The sequence below is a fragment of the Spea bombifrons genome, chromosome 9, assembly GCF_027358695.1.
Source record: "Spea bombifrons isolate aSpeBom1 chromosome 9, aSpeBom1.2.pri, whole genome shotgun sequence".
In the NCBI taxonomy this organism is placed as follows: domain Eukaryota; kingdom Metazoa; phylum Chordata; class Amphibia; order Anura; family Pelobatidae; genus Spea; species Spea bombifrons.
The window spans coordinates 38,571,630-38,596,870 of NC_071095.1; the positions used below are offsets into that span (position 1 = coordinate 38,571,630).

General features: G+C 39.9%; 2 protein-coding genes across 2 annotated transcripts; one reads left to right on the forward strand and one right to left on the reverse strand.

Annotated features, from left to right (window-relative positions):
* Window positions 1-1,047: 1,047 nt before the first annotated feature.
* EXOC5 (exocyst complex component 5) lies at window positions 1,048-18,291 on the reverse strand. Its single transcript, XM_053475618.1, has 17 exons — window positions 18,093-18,291; window positions 14,266-14,360; window positions 11,896-12,043; window positions 9,166-9,360; window positions 8,720-8,784; window positions 7,698-7,836; window positions 7,353-7,397; window positions 7,129-7,269; window positions 6,363-6,445; window positions 5,164-5,373; window positions 4,126-4,273; window positions 3,756-3,864; window positions 3,488-3,608; window positions 3,312-3,398; window positions 2,635-2,743; window positions 2,326-2,541; window positions 1,048-1,893 (listed from the first exon to the last, which is right to left on the reverse strand). The coding sequence occupies exons 1-17, from the start codon at window positions 18,117-18,119 to the stop codon at window positions 1,705-1,707; spliced, it is 2,127 nt and encodes a 708-aa protein (XP_053331593.1). The 5' UTR covers window positions 18,120-18,291; the 3' UTR covers window positions 1,048-1,704.
* A 16-nt stretch (window positions 18,292-18,307) lies between these two features.
* On the forward strand, window positions 18,308-25,222 carry AP5M1 (adaptor related protein complex 5 subunit mu 1). The gene is made up of 9 exons (XM_053475619.1): window positions 18,308-18,426; window positions 19,109-19,214; window positions 19,600-20,245; window positions 22,995-23,222; window positions 23,402-23,541; window positions 23,781-23,866; window positions 23,940-24,058; window positions 24,434-24,530; window positions 25,082-25,222. The coding sequence occupies exons 2-9, from the start codon at window positions 19,147-19,149 to the stop codon at window positions 25,162-25,164; spliced, it is 1,467 nt and encodes a 488-aa protein (XP_053331594.1). The 5' UTR covers window positions 18,308-18,426; window positions 19,109-19,146; the 3' UTR covers window positions 25,165-25,222.
* Window positions 25,223-25,241: the final 19 nt, after the last annotated feature.

The window sequence follows — 25,241 nt, forward strand, 5'->3', positions numbered from 1 at the left end:
TTTTTCGGGCGACGGGGAATCCGTAATCAGCGGCACCTGACTGCTCGTTATCCTTCTTTACTACAGGGAGAAGAGAGGGTGAGAGGGCTGACCAGTGCAGACTTTATATTCTTTATGAAGAATTAGCTGAACCAGGCAGAATAGGTAAACAATTAAAGATACCGCCTGTATTTGACAAAGAATTAGCGTGACCATCTCGTAAAAGAACTAAGCTTTTACTTTACTTTTTAGTCTGTTTCCACCCTGTTTGCATAAAAGTTAACACCTCACTGAAGACTTTAAAGATATTCACAATAAGAGTTTTGCAGACACGTTCCTTGTCATTTTGCTAAAAGATGGTCCATCGCCTCCTTCTTCATAAATAGATGTCTTTGTAACACATCTTCAATTGTCTTGCAGTTTACATCCGGAAGAGAAATCAGTAAATAATAGTTCCCGCTGAGCTCAATGCTTCACAACAGATTTTTTTTTTATTACAAGTAACTAAAAATCTAGCATTCTGTATATGTAACAAAACATTAAAACAACCCATAGCCAATTGTTATACTACATTGATGAATGTAGCCAACTATAAACTCTATTTTGTTGGGAAATGTCCTATTTTTTTGGCAACTTACGCCTGGCATTAAGGCCTTTCTGAAAGTATTTTGAAGCACAGGTTCTTGAAATATATAACCTAAAACACCTTGTTAAAGCAGCCTGCTATCCAACTAATATAAAACAACCAGCTCTGGCATAAATGGGGATTTGGTTTCTGTGTCAGGGTGCAGAAAGAATATAAACTATTAAAATACGTTGGCCTGTTGTGCTTAACATTATGTTTTCCTAAACACCAATACATTCAAAGTTGGCCATCATACTAGATTTGTAGCATGCCACATTTTTGGCCAACCCTCACAGACGATGATTATGATGATGGTGGTGAGGAGTAAAATCTGTGCCACAGGGTACCTGTAGAAAAATAACTAGCTCATCAGCAACTAACAGTTTCACTAATTTAGGTTAAATAACCATAAAAATGATATTTTCTTTCTTGGAGAGGTTAATGAGCTTGCCAGATCTGAGCAGGATTCACTTTTGTGTTTGAGAGATGTTCGGACATTGTACTAAACACTGGGGTGATGCTTTAAATATAACCCATCAGCCTTAAAGTAATTAAACCAAAAAGCTAGTTAAACAAGAACAAGGGACTGTTAAAGAAACGAAAAAGTTCTGCCTAAGTGCTGAACTAACTTTCCTACATACAATTTCCCTTTGGTGGGGGGGGGCATATGGCCATGAAAATAAGCTTATGTCTCTTACTACAGATCTGTACCACACACCATTTTCTTACAACTTACAATAAAAACAATCATAGTTTTTTTATAGTGTTTATAAAAGCAGTAATGTTACTTTAGAAGTTAACAAAGCAGCAAATAAGTATGTCCCCGTGTTGATCACGTCTACCAGGAATAAATGAGGAGTAAAAGGAAGAACCTTCTTAGCTTCCATATAACGGGCGATTGAGGGGATCGAACTAGCTTAAGCTCTTTCGCGGACAGAGAAGCAGGAATTGTAGTTGGTTAAATATGGCCTGCCACATTTTTCACGGTCCTCTACAAAAAGAAATCCACCTCTACGTACTAAGGAGTGACATTCTGTGCTTTCTTTCTCCCAGCCAAGACTTGGCTTCGGGGTGACGTAGCTCCTCTCAAAGTCGAGATCTTAGCTAAAGTGCCGGGCAAGGCGTGAAGATCTGTAGTCAGCTCGCAGTTGTACAAAGGAATGCAGGATGTTCTTGTCTAGGTTAGCAAGTTGTTCACCTGAGCAAACCTGCTTTAAATTGTCTGGAGCGACAACCAATAGGTTGCAAAGGGAGTGCAGAGCATCAAAAAGCTGCAGCACAAGTGCAATCTGCAAGAGGGAAAAAAACACCAGAATTAGAACACAAGGATTTTTCTTTTAAAATACAACTTTTAAATATAAAAATCACATAATGGTTATGTAAAAATGTGCAAATTCTCCAACACCTACATTTCATACTCAGCAATTGCAACCTTATTTAACCTGAATCTTTTTACAATGCAATTGCATCCTAAGTCTCACCCGTTGTTACCTGGATGCAAACCATGCCGCAGGCTGAAACCTGCTTCATGTGCCATCTTTAAAATGGCACTTTTTAAAACTAGCTTAAGAAGGGGAAACCTACACTTATAGGATCATAAGTGGTTCATGATATTAATGTCTGAGGATTGGGTTTGGCAGATACTTTATTTTTTTTTTTGCTGTGGAGAGCTCAGCAGATGGGTGGAAAATGTTTCTTGGTACCCTTTATTATTTGCCCACCTTGAAGTCCTTGGCACATTTCCTGTATTCTGCAACATCACAGATTGCCAGCATCCCCCCCATCGAGCTGTAGGAAAATTGCTGCAGATGCTCATATATGAGACGGTGGAATCGCACTCCCAGTTCCATAAGCACGGCATCAACATTCTTCCCATCCATGGAATTTCTAATTTTTTCCACTTGCTTCCGGACATAAATGCAAACCTTTGCACAAGCCTAAGATTTGACATTGAAATCTTATGGTTATAAAGATAATTTCATGTTGAATAGCTAAACCTCCAATACAGGCAAAGGGAATAAAATACTTACAGTAGTATACTGAATTAATACATTATTTTCATCTTCTGGTTTGAAATCTGTCTTTTTTTGTTCTGCAGCTAAGATTTGTTTCATCTGCCCAATCATACAATTTAGAGTCCTTGAAAAAGCCAGAAAAATTACCCATTAAACATAATTTCCCTTCTACGACAAAATATAATGCGCACAAAATAATGTAGGTACATACTGTACAATAAAAAAACAACGCCAAGTGTAAGTGATCAAACTATCAATATATATTGGATATAAAGTATATTGGCTATATATAGGATTTTTCTACCCTTTGAAGCAAAACTGCTATTAGCTTAAGAAGGGTTTTTTGCCCTTATAGAAACAGAATTTGAGGGCAGATTAAGAACCATGAAGCCTATCTAGACTGCCCATATTTTCCTGCTTTTAAAGACTCAAATCTTAGTCAGTCCTTAGGTTTTGTCTTAGATGGAGTATAATGTTAGGCATATCCTTGGCATGTTTCTGGTAGGTTGTAGAAAAATAATACATCCTTACATTACATCTTAGCCTGACCCTTTAGTTTTCGACGATGACGTTTTTTCTAACATTTCCCCTCATTTGAAAATATTGTTGTAAAATGAAAGATTTTGGAAATGTTACAGTTTTGCTTAATACTAATACAGAATTGATGCTTCATTAGATTTGCATGTTCTTACCGGTCTATACCATTATCTAGTTTCACCTCCATTTGTTCTATTATATCTTTTTTCTTTTGAAGACACTCTGTAAGCTTTGGAGATGAGCTGCATGAAATAAGAATATATGATAGGAAGGATGCAATGATTACAGTTACAAAAGTCATGAGTTATGTTATAAGAATATATACACTTACCTAATTAAAGGCATGAGATGATCATTGAATTGTTTATCAAATAAATGGAAAATGGTGTTGGCCTGATGTACAACATCAAAGAAATATAAGCTGGCATTCCTTGAATCTGGAGAAGGAATTGCTGGAACACACAAAACGGGGACATTTAAAAGAAGACACTTACACCGCCCCAAAGCGTCAAATCTAAAACTTTTACATATTAAGAAGATTGACACAGCTTACATTCCTTTCTTTTAAAATAAAGTTACAAAAAGTTGAGAATTCTTACCCACTAGTCCTATTTCCAAGGCATAATCAATATGTTCAATGCATAAATAATCCACTAGAATGGAAAATATTCGAAATGCGTTCTTCGGGAGATCAGAAGGATCTGAAAGCTAAAAATTTTATGTCATGTATTAACTTAATTGAATAGTTTGTATTATAGAAAAGGACCAGAAATAGAGAAAACGGTGGACAACGAAAAACAAGTATAATGAAAATTCAACTCAAAGTTACTTAGTGAGGATGAAAAATGTCCATCAAGTTCATGCTAATTTTGTAGAGAAAATGACAAGAAAATCCTATGTTACTCCAAAGGAAGTCATATTAACACCCTGAAGTGACTATAAAGGCGCGTTTTGCCCTGAAATACTCACTTTATGACATCTTTCAAAGGCATGCTTGGTTTCTTGCAGTAAGTTCACCACGACGTCTTGCGACAAAAACGTCTCTCCGTGTGTTTCAATACTAGGTCCTAAAGGCAGGTTTGTACGCTGCCTTATCCTTTCCTTAAGGTCTTGAATTCTACAGAATTTTTGGGGAGAAACAATCTACATTATTTCTGTTTGCCTGGTGCTGGATATAGTGCATCAGTAAAATATGCATTCACAAATTATTGAGTTGATGGAGAATATTTTCAAGTATAAACCCATCCTTCCATAAAATCACATTCATGGCGTTAGTTCAAACTCATAACAACAATAGATAATGGCATATAAATGCACTAAATGGCAAGGTGAATCTCACTGGCATTGCTGTGAATGATAAAGTTCCCTTTCAGTTTCCCTACAAGAAGGACTGATTTGACTGATTGTAGAATGCAGAATATCACTGATTAATCTATGTTTTATGCACACCCTACTGCCTGTTTTTTTTTTTTTTTTTTTTGGAGAAATTAGGGCTGTTCTTTCTAAATGCATAGCAAAGTTGTTAAGGTGAAATGGTTAACTTGCTGCAAATTCCAGACTTAGGGAATAAATCCAACAATCTCCTGCAGGTTCAACAACATCTGCCTGCCTCAACATCCAGACCAATCTACTCCAGTAAGCCTCTCCACAACGCGTTCCCTGCAACTAGAGTTGCGCTGTAATTATAGTTGTCAGATGAAACATAACTTTTATGCATCGAGGCATTCAACAAAGTTAATTTGAACACAACCTCCCTGAACTCTGTACGATCATTCAGCAGCACAGACTCCGCTAAATTCAATGTTAAATCAATAAAGAACAGAAAGGTTTAGGTCACTTCAGTAGGAACTTGCTGGAGAGCATGCTTATTCCGCAAGGCTGCCATTGAGCTCAACTGAAAACAGAAGCGATCAGCTGGGTTTTAGGAGAGCTTTGCGGTGTCGCAATCTGCAAGATGGCGAATACAGACTCGCAGGTCTAGAATCAAAACAACGATCTAATTCTTACCCTCCGGTTCCGATCGACCTCTTCTGGTGGTTCTTAGAATCGTAATACCGCTGTAATATCGCTGAACTCCTACTTCTCAAGTAAGCAGTCTCTACGTCGATGTAGTTCTCCAAGTAACTGATAAATATGGACTTTATCAACTTCGATAAGAATGTCTGCTTATCGGTTCCCAGATTGAACTCCATCAGTTTACTAGACAGACTGGTAGTTCTGGAACAAACATACATTTGTTAATTATGATTATAAAGCAGTATTTGAGATCAACATCAGTGAGCGCTTAATACACAAGAAAATATAGAAATCGTTGTCATACCTTGACCATTAATTTCTCTGATGGAATATGTAGAAGATGGAAGAGGAAAATGTAACAATTCCTCATTATAGTATTTTAATTTATCCCTAATTCTAATCCTTAAACATATTATGTTAGCCCACTTTCAGTTACATTTCAAAAAAGACCTCCTATTACACGGCAGTGCTCTTACTGCCGTATCGCATGTTCTAAATATCTTCTCTACCCTGAAGGATCTGTGAGGCTGTAAACAATCTCTAGCACTCTAGAGGCACCTTTGCAGCATAACAGAACAAGGCAAAGGGCCCAGACAATGTGCTAGAAGTCCCCACGTGGACTGACAGGGGGATTGCACTGATTAATGAAAACAGAACTCAGAGCTGATTGGTTCTGTCCCTTTAAAGTTTAACATTTTCTTATTGCCAAGGTAGAACACAGTGTGTTTGTCCTGAATGTCTGCGCATGTGTGATGAGCATTTTTGCAGCAGACATGGCAGCGTGGCATGCCAGAAATTAAATTCAGGCCCATAGTTCACTGTAAGAACAAAGAGGCAAACTTTGCTTGAAAAAAATGAAGGTGGGGCAAATACATTTGAGGAAATCAGCGATGCCCCATTTTAAGCACATAGGACCTAAATTGCCAAAGTGGTGGTAACATAAACCAGTGACCTCTCTTTGCCCTTAAGACAGCAAAATATAACATCACTTTATGTCTGCACGTGTACAGTCTCCATTAATTTATAGGCAGCAGAGCTGACAGCTGATTGTGATAGCCCGTTTATAGATAAAGAAGCCACAAATCAGTATAAAAAGGTAAAAGGATCAAATGTAATCTCTGTTCCCAAATGAAACAAAATGTATAAAAGAAATAATAAAATAGAAAAAAAGAGCACAACCGCTCATATACCTTGTGTACAGATCATAAAGATTCTTTAGATATTGTTCTGCATCTGATTTTCTACATTCTTCCAATTGGTCTTTGACAAAGCTCTGGAAAGGAAGAACATAATCATAACTCACTTTGAGAAAGCATATTATTTGAGTAGAGGTGTAACAGAGTACTGCGTCCTCTTCCTGGAAAGCAGTGCTGGTGGCTCACTACTCATGTATGTGTCTTGTTTTGATTTTAAATGATTGCCTTTTGGAATATTTCATTGAACATGGAAAATCAGCAATTTTATCATGGCACAAATAAACACAAGATGCCACCCTTGCGCAAAAATATGCCAGTGGCATGATAACAAACATATTGTACACATGCAGTAACAAGTCATCTGATGCTAATGACTTTTTTACAACAAAAAGGCCAAATGGGAAGCCAGAGTACACTGGGGGGACCCCCTATGCCTTGAAACCCCCACTGCACCACATTTTACGCTGCTATATGTGTGTTTCAATTAGTCATATCCTGTCCAAAAGTGGCTACTGATGGTATGCTAGTCTGACAAGCAGGCTACGAGGAGGGCCTTAAGATTCCCGTAGAGCATTTTCCATACAAACTGCAGGGACGATGCAAGGTTATGGGTGTTATAAGGAATACAGGAACAGTCGATCTGTAAAAATAACTCAAAAATATAAATTCACTTAGGTTTGAAAAGGGTTACTAAGAGCCTGTGAGCATGGGCATTCATATTCACTGAAAAGCGCACAAACTATATTAAAATGTAGCATACCTGAATCTCAGCTTCAAAAATGTTTTGAATAAGTTTGGCGAGGACGATTTCTGGGTTGCTAAAAACATCACCGACTTCTTTATTCACGCGTTGGCATAACAAAGCAGCATTTTCAAAGATATCTCCCTTTAAGTATGCACCCTATAAAAAAAGGCATCATTCATATTCTTTTGTTTAATGAACAAACCAGAACAAAAAATGTTGCGTTAAATGGTATAAATTACCTCCCGACACTGATTAATGTACACATCCACACAATGGGAATAGCCCTGTTGAGAAAACAGAAAAGCAAATGCAGTTTAATATTTTTTGAGGGGATGTAAAGTAAAAAATAATAGAAAACAGTGTTTTCCATGCAAGACTTACATGTCTCTTGTTATGATTGAAATATTATACCAAATAGTCTAATTTAAGACATTTACAATTTTTCCTGTGTTAAATAGGTTACTATTCCATAGAACTGTGACTGTTATAGCACTCAGTAACATAATTTCTTCGATTATAGCCACTTTATTGTGTTTTTTACACGCATTTACTACCTCAGGGATATCTCTGTTAAAAGTTTGTACCTTGAAGTGAAGTAAAACAGCTGCCACTTCTCTCATACGAGAGATTTCTCCCCTCCTCTGCGCACCTGTGAACTCCTGTATTAACTGATGCTCCAAATCGTGATATTTACTTGCAATTTTTGATTTCACTTCTGCAAACCTGAAAGAAAAATTTGGATTGCAAATAAAAATCAACAAAAAGTGGGCAATCCAGCTACTTTTAATGCACATGGTAACAGAGAGTCACCTTTAAATTTACTTTTTTTTTTTGCATGTAAGTGCATATAGAGATTCGTGACAATCCTCTCTCTGGGTTTTCTCTCTGTACTACCCCCCCCCCAGCTATTTCCATTGCAGGAGGCGCATTTGTCTGAACACGTGCATGCATTCTCAACACCAGCCCCCTCCTGCACTCGCTTGTGTGAGTATTCCAGTTAGTCTAACGATACTTTACAGACACAGTAGCTTAATGTTCTCCCATTTTAATAGCAGAGCTCTCTTTGGAGTGAACACTGGATGCAGCTTCCCACGTTTCTGGTCCAAGGTTTGGTGTTACTGATTGGCTGCTTAAAACAGCCAATGAATGAATGGCAGGATAGAGGTCCCATTGCAATCAATGGAAGCGCTTAATATGCATTCACACAGAGGTCTTGTTAGATGTGCTGAACACATCTCCTGCATGGAAAATAGCTCAGGGTGGGGAATGGGCAAATACATATGGGGGATACTGCAGAATTCCCTCATGCATTTGCAAGGAATCATTTAGCTATCATACACACTAAAGTGCATATGATGGCTGGAGTGTCCCTTAAATACATGCATTCTTTGTATGGGGCTATATGATACATTAGACCGTCCCCTTAACGTATGTTAACTTTCTCAGAATACACCAGTAGCACCAGTGACTTCTAATACTAGACAATAAAAGGGGATAATAGACTCGGCTTTAACATGCAAATACAAATTAATAAATACACCGTAATTCCTAATTTCAGTTACATTTTATTAAATGAGAAGCATTGAGTGACTGAGGGGGGACTTACCGGTCAAATGGCAGCTCCTGTGCAATGAGATGCAATTTCTGAATTATATCAGCTGCTTCTTTTATCTACGAGAAAAATAAAAAGTATCTGGATCAAAAATCATTCTGGATCATATCAGATGGAAAGCCTTTTCTCACACAGAATATCTTTGCAGCGGTCATGACATGCAAGAACCATTTAGTATTGTTGCACAGCTGAAATTTTCACCATGGAACATTCCTATATAAAGGTTATATATGCCAGGTTTAACAAAAGAAATATATTATGTTGCTTTAAGAAATGAATGTGTTCAACATGGTAATATTGTCAATCCACACATGCAAACAATTGAAGTTTAACAAGATCATCTCTCGACAGATCTAACTTTTGAATGCAGTAACTCATCGCAATCAGGGCAATGCTGTTTGTCATCGAGAGCCACTTAATGCCTTGCCAGCAGCTCTTACCTTTTCAGGATTGATAAAAACATCAGATTGTAAGTTCCCGTCTAGAAATTCATTAAAATAGGTCATCAGCTTCTGAGCTTCCACGGCACGTTGGCGCGGTGTGTTTACTCCCTCCAGCTGGTCACCAAGATGGCACACCTTAGTGGCTACATAGCTGATGTGTTCATCCAGCTCTTGGAAATGCTGGAAAGCAACCTGGAGGGTAGATATTATAACAATAACATTAAAATATTATAATTAAGTACACGCTGTGGAGGGCTGCCTAGGAATCAAAGGGGGCAATTACCTTCTCAAGTCTTCTTGTCTAAGACAACTCTGTATATTCTTTTAATTCACAACAATTAATTAGCCAAATATTGTACAAAATACTATAAATATTTGTGATGGCAGGGACAGAAATCCTTTACCAGGCTGGTACAAAGACGTCATAGGAAAAGCCTTTTGGTGTGTTATTTAATGTTAATTTAGCCAAAATTGAAAATATAGTTTTTAGATACATAAATGATTATACACAGGCTGAGAGATGTTAGTGTTAGAGATTAAATACGGTATTTTCCTTCTCGTCAACAAAAAACTGTTGCTTGGCAGAAAGGACAATAATAAACCATGATTTGTTTCGTGTTTGCTGTGTTCATCTATGAAAGTTGACAAAAGCCTTATTTACGCCTATTTAAGAGGCTAGAAAGGAGCAGCTGCAATAAAAAGTTCTAATACAAAAGGAGTTTTATCCCTTTGAAGTTCTAGTCTTCAATGAAACGTAATTAGCAACATCATTCATTTGCTGTCAGGATATTTAAATTTAAATATAGATTTATAAGGAAAGAAAAACACATTTGTAAATCTTTACATTTTGGACACATACAAAAAACCATTGCACAGAAATATAAGTAATGTAAATAGCAGGGATCTGCAAAATTAAAGGTTATAAAAAAAGCACTTCTCTTTTACAAGGGTGATATGTAAAGAAAAAAGGTTTCAGTACAGAGTACTATAGTATGAAATATGTATTTACTAAACAACACAAGAAAGAGAGTTTAAAGGTGCTGTTTCACTACAAATATTACCGTATTGGCTCGGATATAGGCCGCCCCCTAAAAGTTTGGTGCTTTTTTTAAAGAAATTTTTTTTTCTTTAAAAAAGCACCAAAAAAAAACATGCTGCCACTCTGTCCCCCCCCCGAGATATGCTACCACTGTCCTCCTCCCCCCCGAGATATGCTGCCACTGTCCTCCTCCTCCCCCCCGAGATACGCTACCACTGTCCCCCCCCGAGATACGCTACCACTGTCCTCCCCCCCCGAGATACGCTACCACTGTCCCCCCCGAGATACGCTACCACTGTCCTCCCCCCCGAGATACGCTACCACTGTCCTCCCCCCCGAGATACGCTACCACTGTCCCCCCCCCCGAGATACGCTACCACTGTCCCCCCCCCCCCGAGATATGCTACCACTGTCCTCCCCCCCCCCCGAGATACGCTACCACTGTCCCCCTCCCGAGAGATGCTGCCACTGTCCTCCTCTGCCCCCCCTCCTCGACTTACCGGAGCAGACTCCCGGGTGTCTTGCGGGGGACATCTACGCAATACGCGTATGCAACTTCCGGTGCCGGTACCGGAAGTTGCAAACGCGTGTTGCGTAGATGTCCCCCGCCGGCCCCGCAAGGCACCCGGGAGTCTGCTCCGGTAAGTCGGGGGTGGGCAGAGGTAAAACACATCGTGCGGACGGTCCGCACGATGCGCTTAGACAACCTCCCGTGCCGGCACCCCCCCGTGGGAAGTGCCGGCAGGGGAGGCTGTCTGAGCGTATCGGGGAGTAGGATGCAGGTCCCCTGCACCGCTGCGGGGGATCTGTATCCTAACCCCGCTGCCTGCCCGGCGCTAAACCCCGAATATAGGCCGCACCCCCACTTTAAAGACTTAAAGTGGGGGAAAAAAGTGCGGCCTATATTCGAGCCAATACGGTAATTGCTAGGGCTGTAAAATGGTAGTTCCATTTAAAAAAAAATCCCTTTTGAACATTAAATCCTATGCTGTATATAGTAATATATTTTAGCATTGACAAAATCATGGTTTTCTCTCCTTTATCTGCAGATCTGGAGGCTGCTATTATTGCCATTTGTAATATTTTGGTGATCTAAGTCTTTATGGCAATGCTAACAATGTCCATTCCTCCATAGACTTGCGTTAGTCGGGTGTCAGGCTGAGTGAGTAAGGCTGAGCAATTCCATTGTTTGCCACAAGCATAAGTTGTCAGGTTTTTGTCTGGTAGATGGGGCAACCATAACAAAGCTAGAACTCATAGAAACAGCTAATATACAGATGCAAACACTACAGCTATTAAAAAGAAATATTGTTTAAAGCTTTTTTTTTAAAATCAGATACTAGTAATAAGAATTGTGAGAGTTCCACTTTAAGTAAATAGACAACAAAGAAACAAGTAGGAAACATTTTTTAATAGAAACAGCCTATCGGTGACTGCTTTTTGGCAATATGACAAAAAAGGCATTCTAGGCAAAATATATGAACAAGACAACTTTACATGATTGAAGAATTATTGCCGGGGAGGGTCGTGCGTTGAATATTAGTAGAAATGGTGTATCTAGAGCCATGTATACAGATATTCATTAAGAGAAAGTCCCTTTACTCATCCATCACTCATAACCCAAGAACTAAAGCTCTTCTTTGCGCTATGAATTAACAGTCTATTGCGTTAAGACATTTTTTTCTTACCTGGTTGCTTTTCTGTAGTTCCTGCACTTTTTTGGCAAACTCCTTTGCTTCTTTCTGGCACTGATGCTCTAATTTTTCAACTTTTCTCTGAATTCGTTCATCCATCAACTTCAGCTCTTCAATGTGATTTACAAACTCTTCCAACAACCTAATAATATAGATAAACCATTTCAGATTCTACTTCGCTATTGTGGCGTTTTTCTGTGATATGAAAAGCTTGTTTAATGCAGGGTGCTCCTCAACTGTTTCTGTAGGCCAAATTATTATGTTATATACTACTAGTTATGTCCCGTCTACCCATTGTACAGCGCTGTGGAATTTGATGGCGCTATATAAGACAATAATAATATGAATATTTATATAAGTGCCATCTATAGACAGATGGTATCCTTTCATTTAAAGCAATGTTATGTTATTGCGCACGCTGTATTTGGCGTTTGTAGCAGTTTTGGAGGACGCGGCTGCAACACATGGGAGGATTTATAATTTTTTTTTTATATGTTATTTGTTTTACAATACACTATTAAGGAGTTCATTCTGCACTAAGTGATTTCGATTTGCTATAAATTTGAAACAAATTTCAAAGTAACCATCAGTTTGTAATATTTTTTATTTTATTATTATTATTTTATTATTACCCTGGATTCTATACTGAAAGATAATATAAAAACAAAATTGTCCATAGAAAGCATATTCCGAATAATTCAGTAGTGAAATATTATAAGTGTAATTGTTTTCATTATTCAGTACAACCAACATAATTATAAAACACACTGATTTCAAAAAATAAATTATTTAACCTCTTCAGGATCGGGACGTACCTGGTACTTCCTGGTTAACAGTCACCGGTAGACCGGGACGTACCAGGTACGCCTCCTCCAAAAACCGCCCCCCACATCGCCACAATCGTGGGGATCGTGGGGGCGCTGCTGCTCAGAGCCCGTCCCCAAGCCTACGATCACTCCCGCGGTTTCTGCCTGATTCTCTAGGCAGAAACCGCGATTGCAGAAAAATCTGCAAATCGGGGTTTCAGCTGCCACAGGCAGCTTCAGGGAAGGGGGTGGTGTGTTTGAATGGGTCCCCACACAAGTGTGGGGACCTGACACAACACCCCCCTGCTGCCTGATCGCTCCATGAGAGCCTCAGTGCAGCGTTAACCCCTTCAATGCCACGATTGCGGCATTGAAGGGGTTAATTCCCGTTTTGTAGGGGGCCCTGCTGCTGGTGGTCTGCCTGGAAGCCCAGGCAGACCAACAACAGCAAAAACGAGCCCCCAGAGGTCCTTTGATCAGTCCTGTAGGACTGATCAAAGAGACTCCTCCCCTACAATCTCCAGTCTATTGGAGATTGTGTCCCAGCTGCCAGAGGCAGCTTCAGGGACAGGGAGACAGGGTTCTTTGGTCTCCACATGAGTGTGGAGACCAGCCCCCCCCCCACCCTTCCTCAGTTAACCCCTACCCCCCTCTTCCTCAATTAACCCCTATCCCCTCTTCCTCAATTAACCCCTTCAATGCTGCGATTGTGTATGACCCCCATAATAATAATAAAAAAAAATAAAAAAAAAAATAAATTAAAAAAAAAATAATAAAATAATAAAAAAAAAAAAAACAGCACTGACCTGAAAGTCCAGGGTGCTTCCAGGTCAAATGCTGGGCTGGGCTGATCAGATCGCTCCTGGCCAATAGGAGTGATCGGATCATTATGGCAGCCCACGGATGACCCTGCTCTACAAAGAGAGAGGGGTCATCTAGGGTAATTATTAATAAATGAAAAAATCATAATTATTACCTGATCACTTGTCGGTGACATTTTAAGTCGCTGATTATTGATCGGTCTCCCTGATTGATGTCAGCGGCCTAAACCTGTCACTTACAAATAATCTGATAAAAAAAATAATATTTAAAAAAATGTAAATGCACATGTTCCAGTTTTGCCCTCATAGCTTCCTCAAAAAATGCATGAACCATGCATGTGAGGCCTTGTTGGAACCGGGGGATGTTGGTGAACAAAATGTGGTGTTTTCTTGTGGTGTTACACATACGCTGTGCAAGAAATTGCAACATTGAAATTTATGCGTTAAAAACGCAATAAAATAATTTCCCTGTGAAGTTTGGCAGACATCAGTGAAGAAATGGCTGGCTGAAAACTGTCAAAACTACCCTAGTTGAACACCTTGACTCGTCTACTGTTCATGTGTATATACTTTTATGGGGTAATTTACAGTGGGGGGCTTCCAAAATGTCCCAAATGGGATATGGGCCCAGGAAACCAATTTCTGAAAATTCCAAATTTGAAAAGTAAAATGCGCATGTTCCAGTTTTGCCCTCATGGGTTTCTAACTTAAGTTCTAAAACATAAGTTAGTACTTACCTTTTTGGATCAAATGATTCCGCCCCTCCTCTGGATCCACCGCCTGGCGTTCTCCAAGCCAGCCTCTCAATATATTCATCGGCAACAAACGGCTCCTGTGAATACAAAGAGCTTATTATCTGAACAAGAAATAAAGGTTAAAAAAAACAAAACAAAACAACATGAAAGAAGATTCTGAACACCGTGTGCATAAAAGGTTGTTGAACTGATTTTAGCACTTGCGTTTACATACTAGAAATCAATGTTTTAACTATGAATTCTGGCAGAATATTCCAAATATTAGTAAATCCGTTATCGATTAATCGAGTGATCAATTCGTTGTTGGAGCACTCGGCTCCTTTTACTTACCTCCGCGAGCGTTCCCCGCTTCTGCTACACGCTCTGCAGTCTCCGCCTTCTTTTAGCTACGTGACGGATGTGACGCGTTCCGGAGGTGCACGGATCGCACAGAGCCACTCGCACAGAGCGAATCGCTCTGTGCGAATGGAGCCACTCGCACAGAGCGGTTCGCTCTGTGCGAGTGGCTCCACTCGCACAGAGCGGTTCGCTCTGTGCGAGTGGCTCCATTCGCACAGAGCGGTTCGCTCTGTGCGAGTGGCTCCATTCGCACAGAGCGGTTCGCTCTGTGCGAGTGGCTCCATTCGCACAGAGCGGTTCGCTCTGTGCGAGTGGCTCCATTCGCACAGAGCGGTTCGCTCTGTGCGAGTGGCTCCATTCGCACAGAGCGGTTCGCTCTGTGCGAGTGGCTCCATTCGCACAGAGCGGTTCGCTCTGTGCGAGTGGCTCCATTCGCACAGAGCGAACCGCTCTGTGCGAGTGGCTCCATTCGCACAGAGCGAACCGCTCTGTGCGAGTGGCTCCATTCGCACAGAGCGGTTCGTGAGTGTGGGTGCAGGGCAGAGTGGGGGTGGGGGTGCAGGGCAGAGTGGGGGTGCAGGGCAGAGTGGGGGTGGGGGGTGCAGGGCAGGAGACTGGGTGCAGGGCAGAGTGGGGGTGGGGATGCAGGGTGTGAGTGTGGGTGCAGAGCAGAGTGGGAGACTGGGTGCAGGGCAGAGTGGGGGTGGGGATGCAGGGCAGGGTGTGAGTGTGGGTGCAGGGCAGAGTGGGTGCAGGGCAGAGTGTGAGTGTGGGGGCAGGGCAGAATGTGGGGGCAGGGCTGGGTGCAGGGCAGAGTTAGAGACTGGGTGCAGGGGCACAGTGCAAAGTGCTGGGTGCAAAGTGCCAGTGCTGGGTGCAAAGTGCCAGGGCTGGGTGCAAAGTGCTGGGTGCAAAGTGCCAGGGCTGGGTGCAAAGTGCAAAGTGCTGGTGCAAAGTGCTGAATGCTGGGTGCAAAGTGCTGGATGCAAAGTGCCAGGGCTGGGGCAAAGTGCTGGGTGCAAAGTGCTGGGTGCAAAGTGCCAGGGCTGGGTGCAAAGTGCTGGGTGCAAAGTGCTGGGTGCAAAGTGCAAAGTGCTGGGGCAAAGTTTCTTGAACAGTAATAGTCCACCTCTTTTCAGAATGTTTGGGGTTATTTTGTTTCATAAATATTGTGTTTGGGTTCTTGTACTTTGAAAATATTGTTTTTTATTACATCATAACAAAATAAGAATGTTAATGTAAATTTTAAGTTGTTTTTTAACATCCAGTTCATTAAATTCTTTTAAATAAACGAAAAATTTGCATATTGTTTTTTTTTATCCGATTAATCGATTAATCGAAAAAATAATCGGCCGATTAATCGATTATTAAAATAATCGTTAGTTGCAGCCCTAGTAAAGTATAATGGACCATCAAGCCTATCCTTGGGGCGGGAAGCCAGTAGTCAGTCCACCTTAGGGAAGAACAAAAGCAATTAAACTGATGACATTACAATGCAAACTACCAAATCTAATGTAGAAGCAGAAATGTATTCTAAAATAGAAGTCTTGGTTTGCTGCCCCAAAATAGGATTTATTTTTCTTCTACCTCTTTGTTTCAATCTCAAGGTGCATGATCAGATTCCCAATACTGCAATGATGAACTGAATCCTTCCAAACCAATAGTAATTGGATTATAGCTCATGTTTCTAGATATTACATGCCACACTATAGTGAAAGTCCAGTTTAAATATAAATATTTTAAATATAGAGATGACCTAAGGTCCTGTACCTAGATTAGGCTCTGTTTGGGGGTTCTGAAGCGGTTTGCCAGGCATACGCTTTTACTGTAACTGCCAGCCCTACATCACCCCTTTAGTTATACAGCAAACTGTAAAGCATCTGATAATAAGAGCATTTAATAAATAAAACATACACATATAGGGACACCGCAGTGCACACCTACTTTAATAAAGGAATTAGTCAATGATAACGGCAAACTTACATTTTTATTATGTTATTGTTGCCTTAAACTGACACTTATAAATACAACGTTAATTTTACTTTATATGCTGTCTTTTCTAATTATTTTTAATACTTAATGATGGACAAAAAATCCATTATTTTCCCAAAAGCATTATTCAAAATGTGTCCCATTTCTGTGAGTATGCCTTATCTCAGATGCTTTGACTGCAGACGTATATAGCTGATATTATTCTGTAGGAAGTTACTAGAGAAAAGAAAAAATGTCGGTGCGCTAAGCTAGTCACAGGCTCAAATAATACAAATGTGTAATATGAGGCCTACCAAACAGGTGTAAGCATGCTGCAAAAACAGTGTATTGGCTGTACAATGTATACAAAAAACAAAAACTGTCTGCGCTTCTTACCCTAATAAAGTTGGCAACAAATATATAAACATAATATAAATGAGAGGTTTTGGTTATATGAATTGGCCAAAGCATAATTAAGCTCACCCGCCACGTCAAGGCACACAAGGCCTCGTATTATACATTTGTATTATTTGAGCCTGTGACTAGCTTAGCGCACCGACATTTCTCTTTTCCCTGTTTGCACATATTTGAGGTTGTTGGCTCCTCATCAGTCTGGTTGCAGCTTGCTGTCCAGGGGTTAATAGGGAGGAGGTTTAATTGCACCTCCCCCAACACATTAATAAGGTTTTGGTAGCAGTATAAACTGCTTTGTGTCCACTATGTAGGAGGTGAGAGTAGGTTCTCACCCTATTGAGAGTGTGCCTTGACGTGGCGGGGAAGTTATTAGAGTCAGGCATTACGTGGGTTAACTTCCAGTCCCATCATTTTCTTAGAAAACACACTTAAGCATTTCTTCTTCCCAACAGGCTATATTTACTCAGAACAAATCTGGCACAAAGTACAGTACATTGAGTAATCCCCATGGAAACGGACAGCTGCACATTTGTCACTTTGAGCTATATTTATTCAAAGGAATTCAGCTGCAACGCGTACAGGAACATACAGAATGACAGCTCTGTTACAACATGCGCAGGTTCAGTACCTCCAAGCGGAAAATAAATAAATACATTGGAAAATTGTGCCGGTGATCTCAACTAGATATTTTCAGCTGTAAGTTTAGTAAATACTGCGATGCTCTGCAGCAGGAGAATACAGGATGTGCAGCCCTTCCTGCTTCGAATCATTACTCTAAAGATGCAATGCAGTCAGCACTGGGAGCCATAGCACTCAAGGCAACTGAAGCAACCCCTCGCTCCTCGACTCTCATTACCTGGCAAGGATAATAGGAGTTGCAGTTGAGTAGGCGTACCAGATGTGTATGGGGGGGTGAGAGCTGTGCTACACAGGCCTGCCTGTAAACAATGGTGGAGGAAGAGGCCTCCTATTAGTGCTAGGAAGCTTTACCACGTCTCACGTTAAAATAATCCCGTGACAAGGCCCAGTGTGTGCGGACTTAGTTGTCACAGGCCTTGTTTAGATTAGTAGGATGTGGGACTCACCTCGAAAAGTTCCGCCGTAGCAGCCATTCTGTCGGGTGGGCGGCACCGAGCAATGGACAGAGGAACGGTCGTGAATCGGTGATACCCAGGCACGTCAACCCGCACTGCACCGGCTACCTGTCAAACCGAGGACGGAGGCCATGTAGCTGCAGAGCTGACAGTCCGGAATCAGAGCGCTGCCATTGTCACCGGGAACAGTACCGGAAGTGAAGCTGCGCAGTGATAGGCAGAGGAAACAGTGCGCATACAGCTGGTGACCTCTGACCTTCCTGCAGAGCGGTCGCACCGGAAGAAAAGAGAGAAAGCTACTGCTGCTCGACAGGGGCCGGGAAAGGTAATAACAAGCGGGCCCGCAGTGCTGTCGGGAAGAGAGCAATACGATAACCCCGATAATAGGTGTTATTATGCTATTGTCCGTGTGCCGTAATGTAGAGTCTCAGCCGCCGGCAGAAAATGTGAATCCTGTAAATAAATGTTTTTTTAAAAAAATATTGTTCAATTAAATAAATAGCGTGACAGGAAAGTCATATAAAGTCCCAATAAATACTGTCCCCCTAGTCACCCCTCTAACTACACAGGTGTCCTTTCTTCTGTACAAATATAGACTTACCAAGCCACATATATACAGCTACCAGTGTGTCTGTTGAGTCAGATAATCGCGTCAGTGCATTTTACAGCATGAAATCCCATTTTTATGTATTTCTTAGGGGAATTTAACTTCACAGAGAGAGTAGTGGATAAGTGGAACATACTTTCAGCAGATGTGCTAGAAGTTAATATAGGAAGGGAATGTAAACCTGCATGGGATAGGCGTAAGGTTATTATGATCATAAGAGAAAACATTTAACGGGGCTCAGTGGTTCTTCAGTCAAATTTCTACGGATGAAAAATAAGGCTGTGAGATGAATATGCAGGTTATTTATTGATAGTAAACAGGCCGCCAAGTGTCAGTTTTCGCACTGTGTTGGGTGTAATAAATACAATGGGGTTATTGGCAATTACTGCTGTTTTCTTAGGGGTCTTTCATGTTGAAACGCGCTACCGCTGTTAAAAAATGCCGGTCCGAGCGCTGTGGATCTTCGGTCACAAGCAGGGACAGCACGGCGCGGTGAAGTTCTCAAGGTAAATCCGCTCCGTATCTCGCTTAGTTATAAAACATATGCTATGCATCTTGAGCTCTTCAGAATAATAATATCAGTTGATAGTTTCTCGTCATTCTAGCGTTCATTCGCCAACGTGGCAGGTTGTGGTTTCAGCCCAAATGAGTCTAACCTTGTCTCCCGCACAAAGAACTGTATGATGTATAGAAAGAGTCCATAAAAGGCATCCAACTGATTGAACTATGCATTATACAGACCCTGCTCAGCTCTTCTTGTGGGGTTGGCTTTCCATAAAGCGCAGTGATATCAGACCATTTTGCTTAATATATCCGTTTGGGTTTGCATTATGCGCAGAGATTGTACTAGAATGATTGCAGGCCATGCATTCTAATTTTGATTTTTTACAGACGCTATCCGACGGTGGAGAAAAGAGCAAAGGCTTTTAATAAAGCAGGCTACGTGGGCATCCCTGAGGACGATCACCTCCTCAAATCATTGCTTCTTGAACTGGGGCTGAACGATGAAAGTAGAAACTTTGTTGAGTATAGAGACAGTTGCTCCAGAATCAGCAAAACAAATGTGCACACCGTGTCTGTTTCAGAAGGTAAACTTTGGCCTGTGCTCGCTATTCAAAATGCTGACTTTATATACGCTTGTTTACCTTTGGTGGAGCAGACCCTGGAACCCCCGCCACCTTTAATGAGCATAAACAGCATCTCGGAAGCTTTTTCTCTTCTTTCTGGGATCATGTTATTTATTCATTTTGGGCAGAATACCGAAGCAGATGTTTCGTCGAAGTTGACCCAGCTCCATGCTTTAATAACGCAGGCTTGTCCATTGGGATCACCAATTGATGCAAACTTGATTGCTTTACAAGAAGCCATCGGTGGTTTATCAGCGTATCAGACTCATAAATCCCCAGCTTGGAGAACCAGCCGACAGAAGGGTAAACCTCAAATTGAAGTGCATATCACAGAGAAAGTAAAGTCTACGCTGTATGACAAGGGGGATGATAGTGACATGTGGCAGGTGTGCGGAACTGTGACCTGCAAGGTGAGTATTAATACTTCTGGTGTGTTCGTTAATAGCATGCTGCCGTATAGGTCATGGACTGTCTATTCTGTATTATACTAGAATTATTTGCAAGGACCTGCAAAAATAAAACCCAAGATTGTGAAACACAATTTTCGGTTGCATATATGAGGAAAGTGTAAGGGCAGCGATGGTGACTCTCACATGACAATTGGGGAAGAAAAAAACCACATCAACATTTCCACTGAGATCTGCACTTGGTGTTGTCTGGTCATTAAAAGAGCATACGTCTTTATAAAACACTATATATGCTTTATTTAAAATAGCAATATATTTTATATTTGCTTATCACAATTAATAAAAGTCATTTGGTCCGTTCATGTAAAATTGTTAAATTAGCGAGAGCTCTTTATGTTCTTCACGTAACCCTTTCTTTTTTTTCTCCTCCCCCTAATCAATTTCCTTGCCTTCTGTTATTATCTAATCCTTTTCTTCTATCCCTGCTCACCTATTAATATTTTAATCCACTTTTCCTCATTTTTTTTTTTACTTCAGGGTTATGCGGTCGAACCCAACAAGGCAATTCTGGCACTGCAACAACACACAGCCTCTTTCAGTATTTCCTAATACTTACTGTGCGTTATAATTTATACACACAACTGCACAGACACAATGAATGACAGACCATTTTTGCACGTTTTATTAACACATTTGATTGTGTTTAAATGCGTGATGAAAATAACCTTTTCTGGTTGCATATACTGCCATCATACTGATTTTTAGGTAGATGTGTTTGAAGTTGTTTATTAGTAGCTAAGTGTCTTTGCTTCACTCGTGCTGTGAATGTTGTTTGTGCATTCATGTATAATGCTTTTATTCCTAAACATAAGAAACACATAAGCGGCTATCGTTTCCCCTTGATGTGCGCACCATGTCTAATGATCTATTAGAAATGTAAATGAAACCGGGAAGTGATAACTACAACCGAATCTATTTCAGGATCATGTTATGGAGTAAACTCCTTTCCATTCCGTAAGCCATTCAATGCTGACCTGTTTTACATGAAATCTGTAACGGATGCAGTTGGATACATTTATTATATTCAATTTTGTTATTATTGTGCTCAATTTGAATTTGATGATATACTCATATTGACAGGAACAGATTAATACAAAAAAACAATGTTTTTTGCTTATGATTATCGCTATACAGTAGGCGCTTCTGCTGAACAGTTACCCAATTTATGATCGACAGCAGCGTCCCCTGATTACAGTAATACCCCACATACATTTTTGGGGGAGACAAATCCATATATTGCCCTATAGTGTGCAATTTTAATACTACTGTTTTGGGATCAGTGAAGGGGGGGGAGTATATATTTTTTTTATTTGTAATGCTAGGGCAAAAAGAAGACAGGTAACTTAAAAAATATATTTTAATTTTTTTTGCACTGTTCCTACAGGATGCCAGTGATGTCACAATAACATTGCTGAGCTCCTTATATTGTATATTTTTATTTATATTAACAAAGTACTTGTTTTTCCATTTGTTGGGAGAAAAATAGTTTCTTACTTGCTTCCCTTTGACCCCCCACCCACCTGCACTGATCCCACTGTGATCAGCAGGGGGAGCAACCGCAGATCCAAGCAGGGTCTAGACAGAACCTGCTGGGTCTCTTGTGCCCTCTAATTACCTTTCAGGGGGTGTCCGTATTGACACCTGCTGGAAGGGAATGTCTGATCATGTGATCACACATTCGTATTGTGTTGAGCGCTGTTACACACAGTCCAAACTGTCATGGACAAACACAGTAGAAGAAGGCATGACTTTCAGCCTTTTGTGAATGTTAAGGTGTTAATGCCTTTCCATGGACAAACATGGAATCAGATTCACATACTAGATATACCCGCAATTTCAGTCCCTGTAAATGTCTGCTCACAGCAAGTAAAAGTCACCTTGTTTTATAACAGATGCAGAACCTCAGCCATAGGTGACACAAGAAAAATAATTTGAGAAAGATTGCTACATATTTCTTTTAAAAATAAAAACTACCAAGCATGTTTTTAAAATATTTAGGTGCTGTGTACTACTTTATGGATTGATATACGAGTTCATGAAGTTACCGCTCTCAAAAGCAAGTTTACCATAAAGAACTGTGTTTTCCTGAAAAGGTCATGCTAGGGTTTTACAACATAACGGCAGATGTGAAAGTAGAAGAAATAAAGTAATTTTCCGCAAGTTTCTGAGTGCTGTTTGTGTTTGTGCCAGGAAGCATTTGCTGTAACAGTGACATTTTTACACAGTTTGCTCGTAGTCGAAATGTATTAACTGTATTCATAAACAGGGGTGGTGGGCAGGACAATTTGAGACCTGTGAAGGGCAGGCAGATGTTTATGCAGGTGGTGGTCAGTAACATGGTGAGAGACAGAATCATTTCACTTCTTCTCCTGCAGGTTTCTCTTTTGTTTATCATCGTACAACCAACATTAGCTCCCAGGGCCCGACTTATTCAGCACTACCTAAAATAATAACTCTTTGATTGCAGTCAACCTAAAGTGGCTCAAGCACCATTTAGCATGTACGGACCTATGTAAATTATTATTATTATTATTTTTATTATGCAAAAAGTACATTTGATTGATTTAATGCACAAATCTCACTGGGGGTCATTTGAAGCTTTTGCTGAGTAAGTGGACATGTGGATTGAAAGCCTTATTTTGGGCATTTAAACAGATCTAATTAACGCCATCATTTTTTTCCCCTCCCGAAGTGCAATTTAGAAGCAATCACTCCAAATGTAATAGTCGGCTTGAGTCTTCCTGCCAACGGCTCACCACTTCAGGATATCCTGGTCCATCCCTGTGTGACTTCCGTCGATTCTTCCATGTTGATCTCGAGCAGTGTTGCAATAGCTGATGATTCGGCATTCAATGGACCCTACAAGTTTCCACTGGTTCCTCCCCTAGAGTCATTCCATTTGTGTTATTACACATCACAGGTAAATGGCCCGCTATTCAATTTTAGAAAAATAAGAATTTCAATATGTTTACCTTTTTTTTTTACCATGTTTTATCTTTTATTTCTGATAAAGTGTTGTTACTAAAAGTAAGCAAGACTTTCTTTACTTATCTGGTTTGTTTTGCATTCTAGTAAAACGGTATGAAAATTGCATTTCAGGTACCCGTCCCCCCTATTTTGGGGTTTTACCAGCTGATTGAAGACGGTTGCCAAATACAGATATCCGTTAAATTAAAACTTCATGAAAGTGTGAAGAACGTGTTTGATCACTGTGAAGCTCATATACCATTTTTCAACAAGTAAGATTTATTTGTCTTGTATTTGAGGACATTAAGGTGAATATTACAAATATTATTCTGCTTACAATTTTATCAGCTTTATGCGTAAACAATTTCTCTGTTGCCTCTATTGGTAATTAGCTTTTAACCCCTTAATGACAAAGCCCGTACATGTACGGGCTCAAAATGCATTGTTTTCAATGGGTTTAGGGACCGCCCATTGTCCTTAAGGGGTTAATGATATCTTTCTTTATTTGTAGGGGTCACATAAAGCATTTTGAATACAAGGTTAGCTATGGCCAGTTAGAATTATCGAGAGAGAAGAGTCGTTTGGTTTGGGCAATAGGTAAGCTCAATCACCGTTTAGTGGTTTAAATGTACATATCATGAAGATTTTCATTATACCTTTTTTCCCCTAGGTCAGAAGTTTCCCAAATCGTTAGAAATCTCTCTTTCTGGAACAGTGACTTTCAGTTCTGAAGAGCACCCTGATGACCCTGTAGACCCCATATGTGTTGGAAATACAGCCTATGTTAAAGTAAGTCATGCAATATTTTCTTTTTCCTATATGGTTTGGTCATTAATACACCACCCTTTAAAAACTAAAAATTACCTTTCTAAAAATCAAACGCACATTCTCTGTATCTAGTGTGTCGTGCATTTTTCAGGTTCTAGTTTAACTACTTCTATGCTGGAAGGCATGGTCTGTGCATCTACACCGGTTAGTTTCTATGATTAGACAGCAACTGTTTATTTATTTAAACATAGTCTTTGTAATGTATGTCAGTATATAGACAGGGTTTTGTGTGCTACATTTAGCTCTGACTCTGAAATACTCACTGGTGGCTCCAATATTGCTGGCAGCTGTACCCAAAATAGTGTGTAAATAAATGCAGATTTACTGTGTCTCCAGCTTTCTTTTAGAATCTTGGACTACACGCTCACTGGATGTTACGCGGACCAGCATTCAATCCAAGTTTTCTCGTCCACAAAGCCAAAAATCCTTACATGTGAGCTTTACAACCTTTTCTTTTAAAATTATTGTAGCTGTTATATAGGGAACAGAATCAAAAGAAAGCTGCAGAAGGTTTAAGGAGGTAAATTAAGCAAACGATTAAAGAAACATAATTTTGAAACAAGCTCTAAAATTATACAGTTTTTAAAATTTAATGAAAAGTACTAAATTATTTATACACTAAATGTATTTGGTCAGTGACACACAATTATATCTGATTATGAATGGTCTGTTTAACAGATTTAGTACATGTTATTTCCTTTTAAAACATTTTTCTTTTATTGAAATGAATATTAAAAATAGATAGCAACAAAAATAATGTGTCCTTTAAATTATAATCATACCTACGTTCTCAGGATCTTAATATAAACAATATGTTTTAACTATTACCAGGTTTCACATACAATATATTTACCTTTTAATAAGCACCTTCTTCCATTTTTTTTACAATTATTAAACATGTACCCCCGTTCCTCAATATATCATCTTGGTCTGTGTAGTTACTTCCCAGTAAGAAGGTTAATTATTTTTATCATTGTTTTGCAGCTCGGGAACTCATTTCCTCCGAGTACTATATCTGGAACTCCAAAGCTCCTGCACCAATTGTATGGAGATCGTTTTTTGCATAAATATTGCTATGATCTAATTTGTCAAAACATTTCTAATAAAATTATTTTAAAATACAAATATTATTGACATGTAAAAA

Excerpts from the sequence above, each read along its gene's own strand:
- EXOC5 (XM_053475618.1), bottom strand. The coding sequence starts at position 18,119 with ATGGCTGCTACGGCGGAACTTTTCGAG. Across the intron at positions 8,785-9,165 it reads TTTTTATCAATCCTGAAAAG|ATAAAAGAAGCAGCTGATAT; the intron begins GTAAGAGCTGCT and ends TTTTTCTCGTAG. Across the intron at positions 2,542-2,634 it reads TATTAATTCAGTATACTACT|GCTTGTGCAAAGGTTTGCAT; the intron begins GTAAGTATTTTA and ends GTCAAATCTTAG.
- AP5M1 (XM_053475619.1), top strand. The coding sequence starts at position 19,147 with ATGCCGGTCCGAGCGCTGTGGATCTTCGGTCACAAGCAGGGACAGCAC. Across the intron at positions 19,215-19,599 it reads GGCGCGGTGAAGTTCTCAAG|ACGCTATCCGACGGTGGAGA; the intron begins GTAAATCCGCTC and ends GATTTTTTACAG. Across the intron at positions 23,542-23,780 it reads CATATACCATTTTTCAACAA|GGGTCACATAAAGCATTTTG; the intron begins GTAAGATTTATT and ends CTTTATTTGTAG.